Here is a 16,178-nt window from a genome sequence, read left to right as displayed (position 1 = left end):
TAGAATTTTTCATATTTTGAAAGTGAATGAAATGTACATAATTAGATTATATTTATAGATCTGTGTACACACAAAGTCACAAAAAATCGAAAAAATTATTTTAAGTAAATGAAAAATGTCAGACACAATTAAATGTGCACACGTATTACCATAATTTTATCTCATATTATGAAATATTATTGTTATTTAATTATTTTTTAGTACATATTAATACGGTAATATACATTGTATTGTATACTAAATTATTGGATTCAATTAGGTATATAATATAATTAAGTATTATAATATTAAAAAAATATTAATTTAGTAATAATTAAATAATCATATAATTATACATAAGCAGCACGTAGTTAATTGAAATTGGGAAATTGGAAAACTTTAGTAATACGTTATACGACGCAGATAATAAATCCATTTACATTTTGATGAGTGCTTAACTTATCGCTGATATTGACCAAGAGCATAATATCACAGCTATAAAACCTTTGGTCCTATTAAAAATAAATCTGTTATAATAATACACATATTGATTTGATTAATGACGTTTTGATGATACACTTATTATTAGTGAGTTTGTAAAAAGTGTATAAACATTTAGCAATGGATATAAATTATTATATAATAATATATTGTGTATTTGTGTGTATAGAGTATGTCAATAATTGAATGGACTTTAAAATTAATAATTATTATCACTATGAAGAATATAATGTTAGGTTGCTTATAAAAATTAAATATTTATTATTTATAAAAAATATATATATAATTTTCTTTGTATGTAAATATAATAACCATGAATTTAAACTTAAAGATTTATTCATGAACGTAAAATAATTAGTTGAATATGAAATAGGACGAAAATTCTAATAATTTGCTCAATCTTATTCAATAAAAAATACTGTAAAATATCATTTTTTATATGTAATTTAATATAACTTATACTTATAAAATATTAAACCCTAAAGTAGAGAAAAAAATAGTGGTGTGTGATTGTCGTTGTTTGGTTAGATTGCATCATCTGCTAACGTGAAATTATGAAAATCACATCTGTCTTGCAACATTACTTTTACAGTATAAAATTACCCCAATCAAACTGTTGATGTACAAAAACATGGATAATATACTATGGACATTTCTGTTGAATCATCAGTAATGCATATTATATACTACGCTGTGTAAGTAATTTACAAAACTAGTTATTATATGACTGTTAAATCCAGTCGGAAGGAACGCATAATATGATGTTGTCTATCAACATAATTTTTTCACTGTAATTTTTCGATCTATTGAATGTAAGCCTATAATTTCAATAATGTCAAGTGGAATAGGATTTTTATTTTTTGCTTTAGATTTATTTTTTAATATTTTATAACATATTGGATAACTAACAGTAAAATTAAATACCTAAAACATTAAACAGTTTCTCATTAATACATTTTTATTAAATGTAAAGTTCAAAACCGATGATTTTTTAATGTTTTATCTCTTCGATTATATTAAATTAGTAATATTTTAATGTTATTATTGGTGATTAATGTACGTAGCTTGCAGAATCAGTTTAAACTTAAATTGACATTTTATATCAATGTAATGTTTATAATTACCAACTAAAATTATTGTTCTCATATATTATATTGTTATTAATACGTTACATGTGTATTAGGATTTTTTTAAATCTCTGTTAAAAAAAAAAAAAAAATGAAAATACAGATTCATCATAATTTATAGGTAACATTTTTTGAATTATGGTAATTTATTTTTGAGATTGTCGATATCTTTTAGATGCTCGTTCATTTATAAATAAAACTTGTAATTTATATTTTTAAGTATTGAAAATGAATAGTATATATTATGTATACCATAGTATAGTTACGTTTATTAGTATTAACAGTATTTGAGTACTTATTTCATTAAAAATTATGGTTTTAAAAAGATTTAGTTAAATATGAATAATTTAATTTAAAGAGTATTTTCATATAGGTACCATATATGTATAGCTTTTATAGGTATAATTACATTTTGTTATATTTTAGTAAATTAAATAAATTAAATTTATTATAACCTAATTAATTATATGGTATGTATTCAAACGAAAATAATGTTATATCAAAATTTAAATTTCTGCAGATTAACTATATTATAATAATTATTGAATACATTTAATTGTTTATTCCGTAATTTTATAAAAAATAAAGTTATTAAAAAAAAAAAAATTATTTAAATAATTTAAAACTTTGTTTCATTATGGAATAAATGTTTACAAAAATGCTTCAAATGCAAAATTACGTTCCGGTAGAGCGCGGATTTGTACGGATCCGAACCGGCTGCGAGTATCAAATGTGCAGTGCATGTTTTGAAGGCGCTTCATAGTGAACTAAGCGGGAGTGCGTGCTACATGTGTTTTACTGCGCTAAAAGTAACTGTTTCGTCTCTTCTAAGTTTAGTGCCAATTCACAATTAAAAACAGTAAGTAAATACAGTTTATAATATACAATCTTAATTTTTTTGTTTAAAAATGTTTTTTTGTTTACATATGTATAGGGTGTAGCCATGTAGGTAGGTATTAGCTTTAATATATTTATGAATTCAATCTTATAGAATAGATTATTATTATAATCATTATAATATTTATTTTATTTACTTTTAAACATAATAATATTTATGATTAAAATACTTTATACTATATGTTAAAAAAATATAAAAAATAATTGATTTGTCGATATAATTCTCCAATCAGTCAAACTTATTAGGTATTTTTTTTTAAATTCTGAAAACTTAACTAAAAATCTAAATACTATACTTATATTTACTAATATACAAGATAAACACTATAATAAGTTGAATGTAATGATTTAAATTTAAGTGCTTTTAACTATTTTTTGGTATATACTTTATAAGCATGCCATCGTGAATGCACTAGTAATTCAAATAATAATGTATTTCTATAACTCTATGACAATGGAAAAATATTAAGACAATTCTTGAAATATTATATGACTTATTTTTTCCGTAATGAAGATTCATGAAATAATATTTTTATTCATTGTCTAACATGTATGCTTATTATAACTAAATAATATAACAACAAAGACAACATTTTTTCTATATTAATTTAATTTTATCTTGTGTTAAGTATATTATATATTGTAATTTAATATTTTAGAATAATATTTAAATGCATCATCAACAGTTTTATAAAATATGTTTATAATAATATTTATTATTCGCTTGATCCTTTTGCTTTAAATAGTTTGTTTAAGAGAGGTATTAATTATACTCTAACATACTATTATAAACAACAAATTAAATAGTTCAATAGATCATAAAACACTTTTAATGACTGTTTATGTTACAAAATGTATAAATATAACACTTTTTTCTTATATTATTAGATAAAATAAATACAAACTATTAAGTGGATAAAAATCATAGGATTTACATGATTATTTTGCTATGAGTATAGAAGTTTACAAATTATTGTTTATTAAGAGAAGTGTAATGCTACACCTACTTACATAATATGTTGTCTCCGTTTTATAACTATAGAAAATATGCGTTCAGTAGAACCATTTTGCTTTATTCGATATTTTAATTTTTAAACTAAATATTAGCTTTTTTAATATATAATATTTTACATGAGCATATCTCGTTTAAAAAATTAAAGTATGGAAAAAACTATCGCTTAAGCATAGAGTACGCTCTTACCTTTGATTTGTATGATAGATTAATTTATTCTAATATTGAATCTAATAACACAAAATCGTTATAACTAAACTCAAACTTTCTATAATTGTATATTTGTAATATAGACACTAGGTACATTACATGCAAGTGTAGCATCTTTTTTATCAATTTTGTATTCAGATTATTCATAGTTTAGACACCCATTAGTTCGCAGAAAAAATACCTACCCTTATGTTTTTTAAACATTCTTTTTATTATCACGAATTTGGTAATAAAGAATAATTTAATTTTTGTAATTTTTCATATCACAATAATTTTGTAAAAAAAATTGAATGATATTATTATACATAATTTATTATATATTTATAATAAATACACTTAGTTATTTTTATCAACATTCAATAGTTATATAATATGGTCTATAGGTACCTATAAGTATTACGTAAATAAATAATTTATTGATTTTAGTATATTTTATTCTTTTATTTAGGTGGAATAAGCTATTCATTGAATGAACAATTAACTAAATAATTTTGTTTTTATAAAATAAAATAAACTAAACACAATTAATTAGTACAATTAATTTAAAATATTTCAAGTGCTGTTTATTCTCTATGATTTCTACGTTACTGGTTAAACCTATACATTATAGTCATTTTACACGATACCTCTATCATTTTAAAATCATTTTTACTTATAATCTATTCTAAATAAATTGTATTGTATAAAATAATAATACTGATAGTAAACAGTAGGTAGTTTATAATTTTTTATTTATGAGATTTAGCTTAAAATTTTAATTAAACATTTTATATTGATTAAATGATTAGGAATGATTAATTATATTAATAATAATTATGCAGTGCAACTAAAATGTCTCATATTGAATGTATGTTAATAAATTATGTACATTCAGACATTCTATTAACAATTATTACATGTATATATTTAAGTCGATTATTATAGAATATTATTTAGGTCTAGAATTTACTGTAGGAACTGAAATTAGCTAAGCAATGAATTTATCGTTTAAATAGCCTTTTAATAGATTATTGGTGATTCACATAAGGTTAATCATTAACTGAAGTATTTATTTAAAATAATTAAGAAAACATTCATAATAGGTAGAACAATTGTATTGATCACAAAAATATATATCATTCTAAGTAATTCTTCTTTAATTTCTATAAGTTCTTATATTAAATAACTATACCAAATTTCTGATCATTAGTTTTTGTAAGATGCTTCAAATTAAATGTTTCGTTATTATAGTTACAGAGAAATAATGAAATAAATACTTATTATATATTTATTTTTTTTAATATGTAAATACAAAATTAAATTTTTATTACCAAGTGAAAATCTACAATAATTTTTATTGGTATTTATTTTAAATCATTAATCTATTTTACATATAAGGCAGGAAATTTGGTTAAATTTGTTCACCGATATCTATATAGACCTATAATTCTACACAAGCTTAAACTAGCAAATATCAAACTACACATGCCATGTCCGAAGCTAATCAATAGGATTACTCTTCCTGTTCATTGTTGTTTATCGTTTTGCTATTAATGTGATATGTGTTTTTATTCTATTATGCGTAGTTCTGCAATAGTCTCTTTGTAATCGTTTTATTATTTTTCATTATAATAATTGTTATATATTATAGGCATAGTATTAAATACCTCACAAATGATTCATTTGAAAGATGTGGTTAGATTGTAAAGTGATTAGGAATACCGAATAATAACTATGGGTAAGCTATAAAGTATAAGTAAAAATGAAGGTTTCGCTTGAGGGATTCCTCTCTCCCTCAAATAATCGTGACTTAATATTTCATAGAAGTATAGAACAAAGCAAAAGAACAATAATTTTATATAATTGGGATTAAAGAGTAAAAATATAAACAGTAAATAAAATCAAGATATTTTTATTTAACATTTTTAATAGGCACTAAAATTAGTAAAATTTAATGAAAAGTAATAAAGTATAGGTATGTATAATAGTTTTGATGAACAAAAGTGACGAAAATGGTTATTTTATCTCTTACTAGTATAATAGCGATAATAGTAAAAAATAATAGTCAACATTGTTAATGCTCAATTTAATCTGATGTATATTCGTATAAAATCTATTCTGGAAAAAATACAATCGAGCAGATAAAAATATAACTATTACTTTGAATAACATTCGTCAATTCAATTTTAAACGTTTGAACTAATAGTATGCACCTACCACCAAGTCAAGTTAAGGTACAGATTTAATGAAAATATTAGCCCTTTACATGTATTTCACTACCTATCCTAAAATGTATGTTAACACGTTTAATTTCATTACATCATTATAATTATAATTGTTAACCGTGTTTGCACATTTGTATATATACTTATTATAGTATTGTATAAAATAGGACTTGCGTGCAATTTCTTTATCTCTCGTTTTGTACATATCTACTGGTCAATTTAATTAGAAAGTGTTTAATGTAACACAATGTCTGAATACATGATTTATAGAACATAATTTTTATTATTCCCATACTGAGAAAGTCACATATTTGGCATTTTGTAATCACATATATGAGCATATTACGAACGATAACACGATCACATTATCGATTGCCTTTTTAATTTTAATCGGGTTGTTTGGATTTTATTAATCATTTAATATGGTTTTTATGTTCATAAATGTACATATGTTTATAGTTTGTGCATAGACATAGTTGCGAACGGTGCATTAACACGAATACCATTGTGATTTTCCTGCATAGGTACTTTATTAGGATCAATTTATAGCTAATAGCTAGTTTAAATTGGTGTACATATAGAACGACATTGTTTAAATTATAATATTCGTTTATGCGGGAGGATAAAAATGTATGATACATTAGTTTACTGTACTTTTTAATATAGGATAGAATAATCGATACCCTCATCGTCATTTAATTATCTTCATTAAGCAAGTAGAATTTCATTTAAAAGTGTTGTTTTCATGTTTTAAACGTTTCGATAATTGTTATAAAACGCAATTTGTCTTGATTATTTTATTAGTCATAAGAAATTCTTTGCGAGTTGGGTTGGATTAGGTTAGCTTATTATTTTTCTTAACTGTTGTTTAAAAAAATAAATAATATGTACCTATTTTTCAAAGAAAATATTCTTGACTTCATCGCTGAACTGCGAAAAACACCTGATGCTCAACGTAAGGAATTATTCTACATTATCTACCTAGTTACCATATACATACCCATTACAGAAGTGTGTTAAGCAGACCGTAATTAATTTAACTCAAAAAGAAAACGGATATTATTATAAGTATTGTATGATGCACATAAGAACAAGACTATAATATGTACAACAATATTTTTTTTTTGCCAAAGAGAAATTCTAAATTTTATAGTTTTATTAAAAAATCATTGAATGATATCGATATAAGCTTATTCACTTTTGATTTAAATTAATCGACATTATTTTATTAATAATAAAACAACTATATTGAATATGAATAGTTAGTTTGGTTTTATTATACAATGTATGATATTAACCGATCCAGATCTCCAGTGTTTTAGCCATTAAAATTCGATTAACGGTTCTTTATGGTATATGAACGGAAATTACGGTAGGTGGCTTTTAAATTAATGTTTCCTACATATTATTTGAAGGAAAAAATAGATACGAGTAATTGGTAGAGTATAAAACACTCAGTATAGTTTAAAAAGTCACATGGGCATGGCCATTATTGGCTATAAAGAGGTTTAACTTCGTAGCTTGATTTATAATAATTATTAATTACTATCACATAGTTCAATTAAAACGTATTAGATATTTTAGACATTAACACATTGTAATATTGTTTATGGTGAAAAAAAGGTTTTCACTGATCATCAATGGTGTCACAGATAAGTGTAAAACCCTACTTATACGGGCGCAGTTCTCACTTCTCAATATAAAGAGACGCCAAATAAGGGTTCCTAAGTCTGACCCTTTCTATTGTATTTTATCTTTTTGAGTTGTAGTACAGTAAGAACATAATATATTATATTATTGATGTAAGTACATTGAAACTATATTTGATGTGTAAGAGATTAGAGATAAATGGTCAAATGTATTTCTATAGATAGAAATAAATACTTTTGAAAAAAAAATAATATCAAAATAATTTTTATGACACATAGACAGCACTCTTCACAGTAACAGCTCATCAGATATTTTATTCCAATGAGTAATAATTTGATACCTATTCATCATTATATTTACTACATTTTTGTGTTTGTTATAGATATGCAGCCGGACATTGTAGATAAGAAGCATGATAAACAACTGATTGTTAAAATGGCTGGCTATTTAGAAAAAAAAGGCAGAATGGTTAGTAATGGACTTTATTTATATGACATATTATAGTACATTTTATATTATATATAGATATATTTTTATTATTTTATTAAAGATAAACCTCAGCATCATGGCCATTGGGAGAAAGGACATAATATTATATTTTACATGAGTCAATAAAATTAATTTAAAAACAGTAAAAACTGTATACTTAACACTTAACAAACAAATGTGTGATTGGAAATTTATTAAATATTATTTTTCATATAATTCATGAGTTATTGTCTATTGATAATATTATGATGGTTTTTAATGGTTTCATATTACAGTATGTAACATTGTTGTTGGTTGACTGCACACAAGTATACTGTAGGTACATATATTTATACAGTAAAGTAAACACTTTTTGAAAAATATTTTTAATATGATATAATAATTAATAATTTGAGATTATGCATACTTAAAATACATTTTAAATTATTAAATCTAAAAAAAAAAATATGAGGAATATATACGACTGTATACTATAAATTTCGGCTGTAACTTTTCAATAATTAATGAGTAAGGTATATAGAAGGCAAATAGATGTATTAAAATTTAATTCAAGGATAAATCAGTTCATACGAAAAACGGTTCTGAGTGAACTCTGTATAATTTGTAGCTTTTAATAATACGGTATTACGGTTTGTTGAATTTAATCAAAAACATTGCATATATTATTAAATAATTTGTTAAATATTGCATATTATATTGTGCCTATAGTTATTAAATTATAAGTCAATGCCTACGTTGGTACACAATAGTACGATAAAATAAACAGCTTACTATTTGTCTAAACATTTTGAAAATTGCATTTATTATAGAAACTATAATAAATATAATATGTAATGGAAATTTTTTTTAATTACATCTTAAAAGCTACTTATATTAACATTGAACTTATAATTGAAGAAAAATGTTTATTATTATTAATTTTAAATATCCAATTTTTGTCCAAATTTAAAGTAAATATAGATACAATGAAACGTTTATTCAATACTTAAAGCTATTATATATGGTGTAAGTATTATATGTTTATATGTATTTGACGATTCAACAATCATACACACTCTCCTTTGCTTCTTCAATAAATAATGATGCAGTTCTTCAAAATATGATTTTTCAAATTTTTAAATATACTTAATAATAAAGATTATAATTTCAAATTCTTGGAGTTTTTTTATGCTGTCTAAAGAGTGTCCTATAGTAATACAAGTTTTTTATTTTTCCAATGACAACTTTTCTTTTATACTATATAAATTATGTATTAAATATTTTTTATGAAAATATTGACGTATCAAAATCGAATTTTGAAAAAGTAGTTTTAAAGTTTTTTAAATTTTATGTATTAAAAATAAAAAGTACATAATACGAAGTTTAAAAATATGGGAGGGGGGATATCCAAATTTAAAAGTTTTAATAATTTATATTTATCTATTATCATAACAATCCCTTGATTTCCGAACTATCCACTATAACGCTGTTCCTAGTGACCCTAGATGACGAATCAAACGTACCCGGTGTCGTAACCTGTTATATTAAAATGATAATATTTTCCTCCATTTCCTTGATATCTACTTATTCTCTCTTACTAACGTTTTAAAAACAAACTCCTACTCTTAAGTGCCTCCAATAGGTTCTTATCTCTTGTCCCTCAAGTTATCTCCATCACATACGCTTATTGTAAAATAATAATTGTTAAATAAATATATATATTTATCTATTAACAGGTATATATAATAATTTATAAAAATTGTCTAAATATAGTGAATACTATATATGATATTAAATAGGTAATAATATGTAAAAAAAAATATAAAACATTTTATAGTTTTGTAAAACCATTTGAAGTGTATCAAAAATTAAAAAAAAACTTTGTTCAGTAAATAAGGGGCTTTTCATCTGATGTGCAAAAGTTTTCAACATTAGACACTACTAAATAGTACTACAAAAAATGTCAAAAACTTAAAAATATACTTTTACTATTTGAATAAGTGTACAGTCAAATAAATAGAATGACCATGTTTGATGATTTATGCTATATTAAACTATTAAATAAATAATTGTATTATTTTATCATAATATAACTACTAATATTTTATATTTCATATATATTTTATTTCCTTTACAGAGAGTGGTTGGTGTACGTCGTTGGAAAAAAAGATGGTGTGTACTTGAAGGCAAACTGTTATTATATTTTAAAACTCAATTAGAGTACTCTCATCATTTATCACCTTGCAGAGGTTCAGTTAACATGGGACTTGCATTGTCTATAGCACAACGGGGTCCGTGTCAATTGCAAATCGTCACTAGATCTCAAATTATAATCTTAGTGAGTATTAGTCATTAGTCACCAAGTTCCCAGACTAAATTTAGATGTAAAACGTATTATAAAAAATCTAATACAAAACTAATAAATAATATCTATAAAGCCAACTATTATTGTAATAAACACAAATGTAGATAACTTACTATTTACTTCAAATTTTTCTGATGAATTTATTTGTTTCCATGTTTTAATAGATTATTGTTTAAAATATATTTATAAATAATATCGATGAGGATAACTGAATACTATTAAGTAATATACGCATTCCTAAGGTTTAAGGTATAATATCTTTAAATTTAACTTAAAACAATTCAAACTCTATAATATATTAAGAAAATATTGATATAAACTGGAGCTTTTTTTATGTATTATTAATTATTATTTTACTTGTAACGCAAAATAAAATATGTTTTTAAATTGTTTGTAGTTTCTTTTATAATTATTGAATATTGTGGATAGAGGTGAATACGTAATGGAAGACCGCATTACTTATCATTGAATATAAATTATAATTATTACAAATTAAAAGGAAATATCAATTCAAAATATTATTACTTCTCATAAATATAAATTTACAGTTAAATTTGAAAATCAAAAACATTAATTTAATTTCAAAGATATCAGTTTATTTTAAAACAAAAGAAGATAATAATGATTTAAACCTTATTTTACTGGAAAAGAAACAATTTTTGTAAATATTTTAATTTTTTTATATACATAAATATGCTTACCTATTATATATTATGTTTAAAATATTTTATTTTTATTTACAATATACTCGTATATTAATATTACAATAAGTATATTTTATCAGAAAAAAAATTTACATTAGGTTCTTATACGATCAGAGAACATATTCGTTGATATTATTAACTACTTTTTAAAATTATTATTTTACTATTAGAAAATATTTTTTATTTTCAGTCGACAGGTAGCATCGACTTAATCTAGATAAGATAAAATTCATGTGAGAGAATTTTAATGGATTTTTATGATGATGTAGCTAGTTTTGTATGAAATCGTTTGCGGTTTTTATGCTTAATAGTTAATATTGTTGATTTCCTATTTTAATTACCTAAACAAATTCTGAATATATATGTAGTTCTAAATTTTTATGCAATTTAGATGTTGACCATCAGAGTTTATAAGGAGGTAGTGCATAAAATGTATACTTAATAGTCTTAATATAATAATTAATAACTATACACAACTATAATGTTTCTTTTAATTAATTTCATTATCATTATATATATATATAAAACTATGCATTATTAAAATACAGTTATAATTTACTAATATATGATAATAAAGTAATAAGTAGGTAGGTATATATAATATACATATTATAATAATTTAAAGATTTATAAGATACAATTCATATAAAAGTTCATATTATAGGTAATAAAATACTAGATTTCGTATGATTGCTATAAAGCTTTGAACGTGTATTAGGTGGTGTACTTACAGTAGTTATCTACTTATCTATAATGCTATGTAATACAACTATAAAGAAATTAAAAACAAGTTAAAGTAAATTACATGATTGTGACGAGTTTAAAACGAGTATAGTAAAGTAATGTAATATATTAAAGAGCTTGTTATAAGCAACACTAATATATAATAGTAGGTACATGGTTAGAAAGAGCAATGTATAATTAACGATTAATTTAGATAATATTCTGTACAGAAATTATTATAATTGGATTATCTTAATGATCAAAATTTATTAATTTGTTATTATAATTTTGTTTTTTAGAGAACAAAATCAAAATCTGACTTAGATGAATGGTTTACTGCTTTGAAGGACGCTAAAAATAATAACTTGGCTTTTATTAAAGATCGAAATTCGACTTATATGGAAACAAGCTACCAGTCATCTTACCGAATACCTTTGATAGAGCCTAACTCAAATAACTGCAGTATCATAAACGAAAATCACTTACGATTTGGCAGATCTGTGAGAGAGACGTTCGATGGCATATCCTTCGAGGCATACAATAAGCAAAATGATATTCGTTATATTATGGCTCGCAACAATAGAAAACCGTCAGCATTGAGAAAATCCGAATCTGACAATCGTATAAGTTTCTATAGGAAGCTTCATGGTCTCGTTCGTACTGAAACGATAGCTGGGACGTCTCAGGTGAGCGATAAGGAGTCTTGTCGCTCGAGAAGTTTGTCATATGAAAGCATTTATTTTAAGCCACAAGAAAAATGTACGCCGATTGAACCGGCGAAATCTCAAAGTTGTAGAGAACTTATGCCCAAGATCGTAAGACAAATGTCCAAAAAATGTACGAATAACTGTGTATCTAAAAGAATCAGTAGATCGGTATCGTTTTTCGGTAAGCATCGCGAAGATTCTGATTCTGACGATTATGACTATATTGAAATCGAACCAAACCACATCGATCAAAATCCTTCGGAACGTAAGTTTAATATAGCTATATCGCCAATATCGTTGATTTTAGAACCAGATATTAAGTAAATTACTTTTTAATACGACTTATATTAATGCACTTATTATTATTAAAAAATTTAAATTATAGATTGATAGCATTATGCAGTTTAAATTAGTTTATGCCAGGTTATAGATTAAAAATATAATTATAACATCCAATATATATGTTTAATATTTATTGTACGTTAATTAAAATATGTGTTTATCTATTTTTAAGCAATGGTAAAAGACGACAAATCTGAACATCATCCAGAGTTACCTCCACACTATTATAATGTTGAAAAAGACGAAGAAAGCACTTTGATGTCAACAAATGAAGAATTTCATAATCAAGAAGCAAACGTAGATGTAATATATGTAAATAACGATCGTAAAATTTTCACAACGGAATCAGATTTAATACTTGAATATGGGACCGAGCAATCAGTTGAAGAAGAGGACGAGCCACCCCCTTTGCCAATAAAAAAAAAACACAAACAAAATGATTTATTTGATGAGAAGCCACAATATCAAATAATAGACGGTGTTTACGTTTTTAAAAATGTAAGTACCCTTTACAATATGTTCATGACCCATTAGTTATGTTTTAAAAAAACATAATTATGATCTATAATATACCAGTACTTAAAACATTGTTATCCAAGTTGGGTATTGAAAAATATAACAGATACTCGCCAAAAATGTCATACTAAATGAACAAGTGGTTTCATAAGAGGGTATCAATAAGAATATTAAATTAAATTCTGATGAAGGTTGAATAGTCGAAATAAATAAATACCATGGTGGTCGTCTTGTATAAAAAAAGGTTTCGCACCATCGCGCACCGCAAATAAATTATATACACAATAAACAAATACGTATTTGTATACGAGTGTATAGTACTATACACTCGTGGAAACTCGTATTTTCGAATTTATGAACCTATTCAATTTAATCGATTATGTTAATTTACGTATAGGTATTTATTATTAGATTTTATTATTTTTTATCCATAAAATATTAAAAAATAATAACTATTTTATCTAAATGTGTAAATAATCTAATTTTTTTTTTATTAAAAATGATCAATTTAAGGGCTCTAAAGAAGTCATCTACGACGTTCCTATTCCACATGGAAAACTTATCGAACATTTTCGGCGGCTAACCATAACTTCAATGTCTTCACCGGTAAAACGTTATGCTGATAACACCGTGTATCAAGATTCGTTGGAACCTTCAGTTTATGAGTAAGATATTTTGAATAATTTGAGACTATGGCTTATCAAAAGTCAAATGATATGATTTAGAAAAATAATGATTTTTCAAATTTTAAGAACGTTGCACATGACACCAGACTCGCTAGAAGTTTCCATGATGTTTCCCACGTACAAGAGATGGTCAAACGACTCGGGCTTCAATAATTGCGATGAACAGAATTCATTTTTGCCCGATCAGACCAATTTTGAGGATTCCTTGGAACCGGTCATAAATATGATACATCATGATCGCAAAATATGGCAAAACGTACCAAATATCAACTCGACCGATTACTTCCGTTGACTGTTGTAAAATTAAGTATTTATAAGCATTAGAAAATGTATACGTGATATGATTTTTATTTTTTTAATTAACTTTCTATTGAAACAGATATTGTTTTTATTTGTACATAATATATGATCTATAATTCGAACAAATTTGTTTTGTGAAATAGTGGAATACACATTATTTCTAAACCATACAGGATACAGCGAGATCGTTAAGTTATGTTTATAACAGTTTTAAGCATTGGATAAATTGTTAATTTATTCCAATTATTACCTATCTCAACATTTTCTCAATAAATAATAAAATATTTATCATTTTTCAACCCTAAGCATGCATACGGCCATAAGGAGTAATTTTCTAGCTTTTGATAACAAATGTTGCTATGTACCTGGGATAGGTAACTCAAAGTTACAAGAGGGCTATTTTTTAGAAAATTAAAATCTAGCGGGCCTGGGCATAGAAAGCAAAAAAAAGGTAATTCAAAATACCTGTACATTTAAATTAGCATTTATTTTGTTAATAATAAATAAATAGTCATTCTCCTATAGTTATAAGTTTTATTTTTATCATCAATTTTACGCTTTTTTGCGGACATTATTAAGCACTACAAAAACACAAAAATAATAAATGCAACGACAGCGCAACACGAATGTACAAACAGTTATGGTTGAAAGCTATACATATACATACATGCTGTGTAAATACTATATTATGAGTTATGACATTTAACATTGTTTAATACCGAATAACAATTATTATATGGAGAAGATATAGAATATTATACAGATTATAAAATATAGAGTCTCAATCAGCCAATCAACATAGAAAAAATATTTAATTATTTAAAATTAACTAAATTATACCAACTAATTTTATCTAGATATATTTCAAACACATTATTTTATACCTACTTTTATTATGTTATGTATATATTATTATTAATGCTCCATACTTGTAACTAATATTAATGGTTGTAGCCAATAACCTTTAGTGTTGCGGCTTATTCTATTAAATAAAATAATATATAGAGTATAGCCGATAAACTTTAAAATTGTATGATGTAATATAGAAATGTAAGACGGGCCAGATAAAAAAAGGTTCGCGGGATGGATGCCAGGATGCGGTCCGAGGACCGCCAGTTGTCCACCCCTGCTATATACAGTACATAATAAATAATGACTAAATTGTATTGTTTAGTATTTTTTTTTCATTATAGCTGTGTTCTCCAACAAATATTTAGTGTAATATAAATCTTTTTAGGGTTCCGCGTGTACCGTAAAACGGGACTCTAATTACTTTGGCTCCGCTGTCCATCCGTCTGTCACCATCAGGCTGTATCTCATTAACCGTGAAAGTAAGACAGTTGAAATTATTTACAGATGATGTATTTCTGTTGACGCTATAAAAACAAATACTTTAAAAAGTGATAGGCCCAACCTAAAATATTTTGAAAATTTAACTGTGTATAGATTATAGATAACACTAAAAAATTAGTTTGGTCGAAAACTGGTTTTGCGTAAAAATTCCCGTTTTTCTGTCACTTTTTTGTTGTTTTTCTCGATTTTTTTTTAAATCTGCTGGAAGACTTTTACTTTCGAAAACCACCTCCGAAGTTTTTAAAATCGAATCATCATTTTAACAAGTTATACCATACACAGCAGTGGCATAGCTATAGACACTTTTTCTTGGGTAGGCCCGATATTTTGATGTAATAAGGATTATCAATGAATATTTTTATTAGATGAAAAACATGATATAAAAGTATAAAACATTCAGTTTTGGAGAAAAGTGGGTAGGCCCGGGTTTACCA

At 24.6% G+C, this 16,178-nt stretch overlaps 1 protein-coding gene across 3 annotated transcripts; it reads left to right on the top strand.

The window, feature by feature from the left end:
- Nucleotides 1-2,265: 2,265 nt before the first annotated feature.
- On the top strand, nucleotides 2,266-14,915 carry LOC114120151 (uncharacterized). 3 transcript variants are annotated; one of them, XM_027981974.2, is made up of 7 exons: nucleotides 2,266-2,466; nucleotides 7,963-8,048; nucleotides 10,186-10,386; nucleotides 12,140-12,812; nucleotides 13,062-13,387; nucleotides 13,919-14,070; nucleotides 14,158-14,915. In XM_027981974.2, exons 2-7 carry the CDS (start codon nucleotides 7,965-7,967, stop codon nucleotides 14,381-14,383), a joined length of 1,662 nt encoding a protein of 553 aa, XP_027837775.2. In that variant the 5' UTR covers nucleotides 2,266-2,466; nucleotides 7,963-7,964; the 3' UTR covers nucleotides 14,384-14,915. The 3 variants fall into 3 exon arrangements, with proteins under 3 accessions (XP_027837775.2, XP_027837774.2, XP_050055080.1); XM_027981973.2 differs by lacking the exon at nucleotides 2,266-2,466 and adding an exon at nucleotides 7,887-7,905; XM_050199123.1 differs by lacking the exon at nucleotides 2,266-2,466 and having other exon boundaries at nucleotides 7,960-8,048; nucleotides 10,186-10,220; nucleotides 10,296-10,386.
- Nucleotides 14,916-16,178: the final 1,263 nt, after the last annotated feature.

Source organism: Aphis gossypii, chromosome 2, assembly GCF_020184175.1.
Source record: "Aphis gossypii isolate Hap1 chromosome 2, ASM2018417v2, whole genome shotgun sequence".
Lineage (NCBI taxonomy): Eukaryota > Metazoa > Arthropoda > Insecta > Hemiptera > Aphididae > Aphis > Aphis gossypii.
The sequence above is the reverse complement of the archived record's forward strand: the minus strand, read 5'-3'. Positions and strand labels throughout refer to the sequence as shown.

Bases quoted from the DNA above. Each gene is read 5' to 3' on its own strand.
- LOC114120151 (XM_027981973.2), top strand. The intron at 13,388-13,918 runs GTAAGTACCCTT...GATCAATTTAAG, and splicing joins GTGTTTACGTTTTTAAAAAT to GGCTCTAAAGAAGTCATCTA. The intron at 14,071-14,157 runs GTAAGATATTTT...TCAAATTTTAAG, and splicing joins TTGGAACCTTCAGTTTATGA to AACGTTGCACATGACACCAG.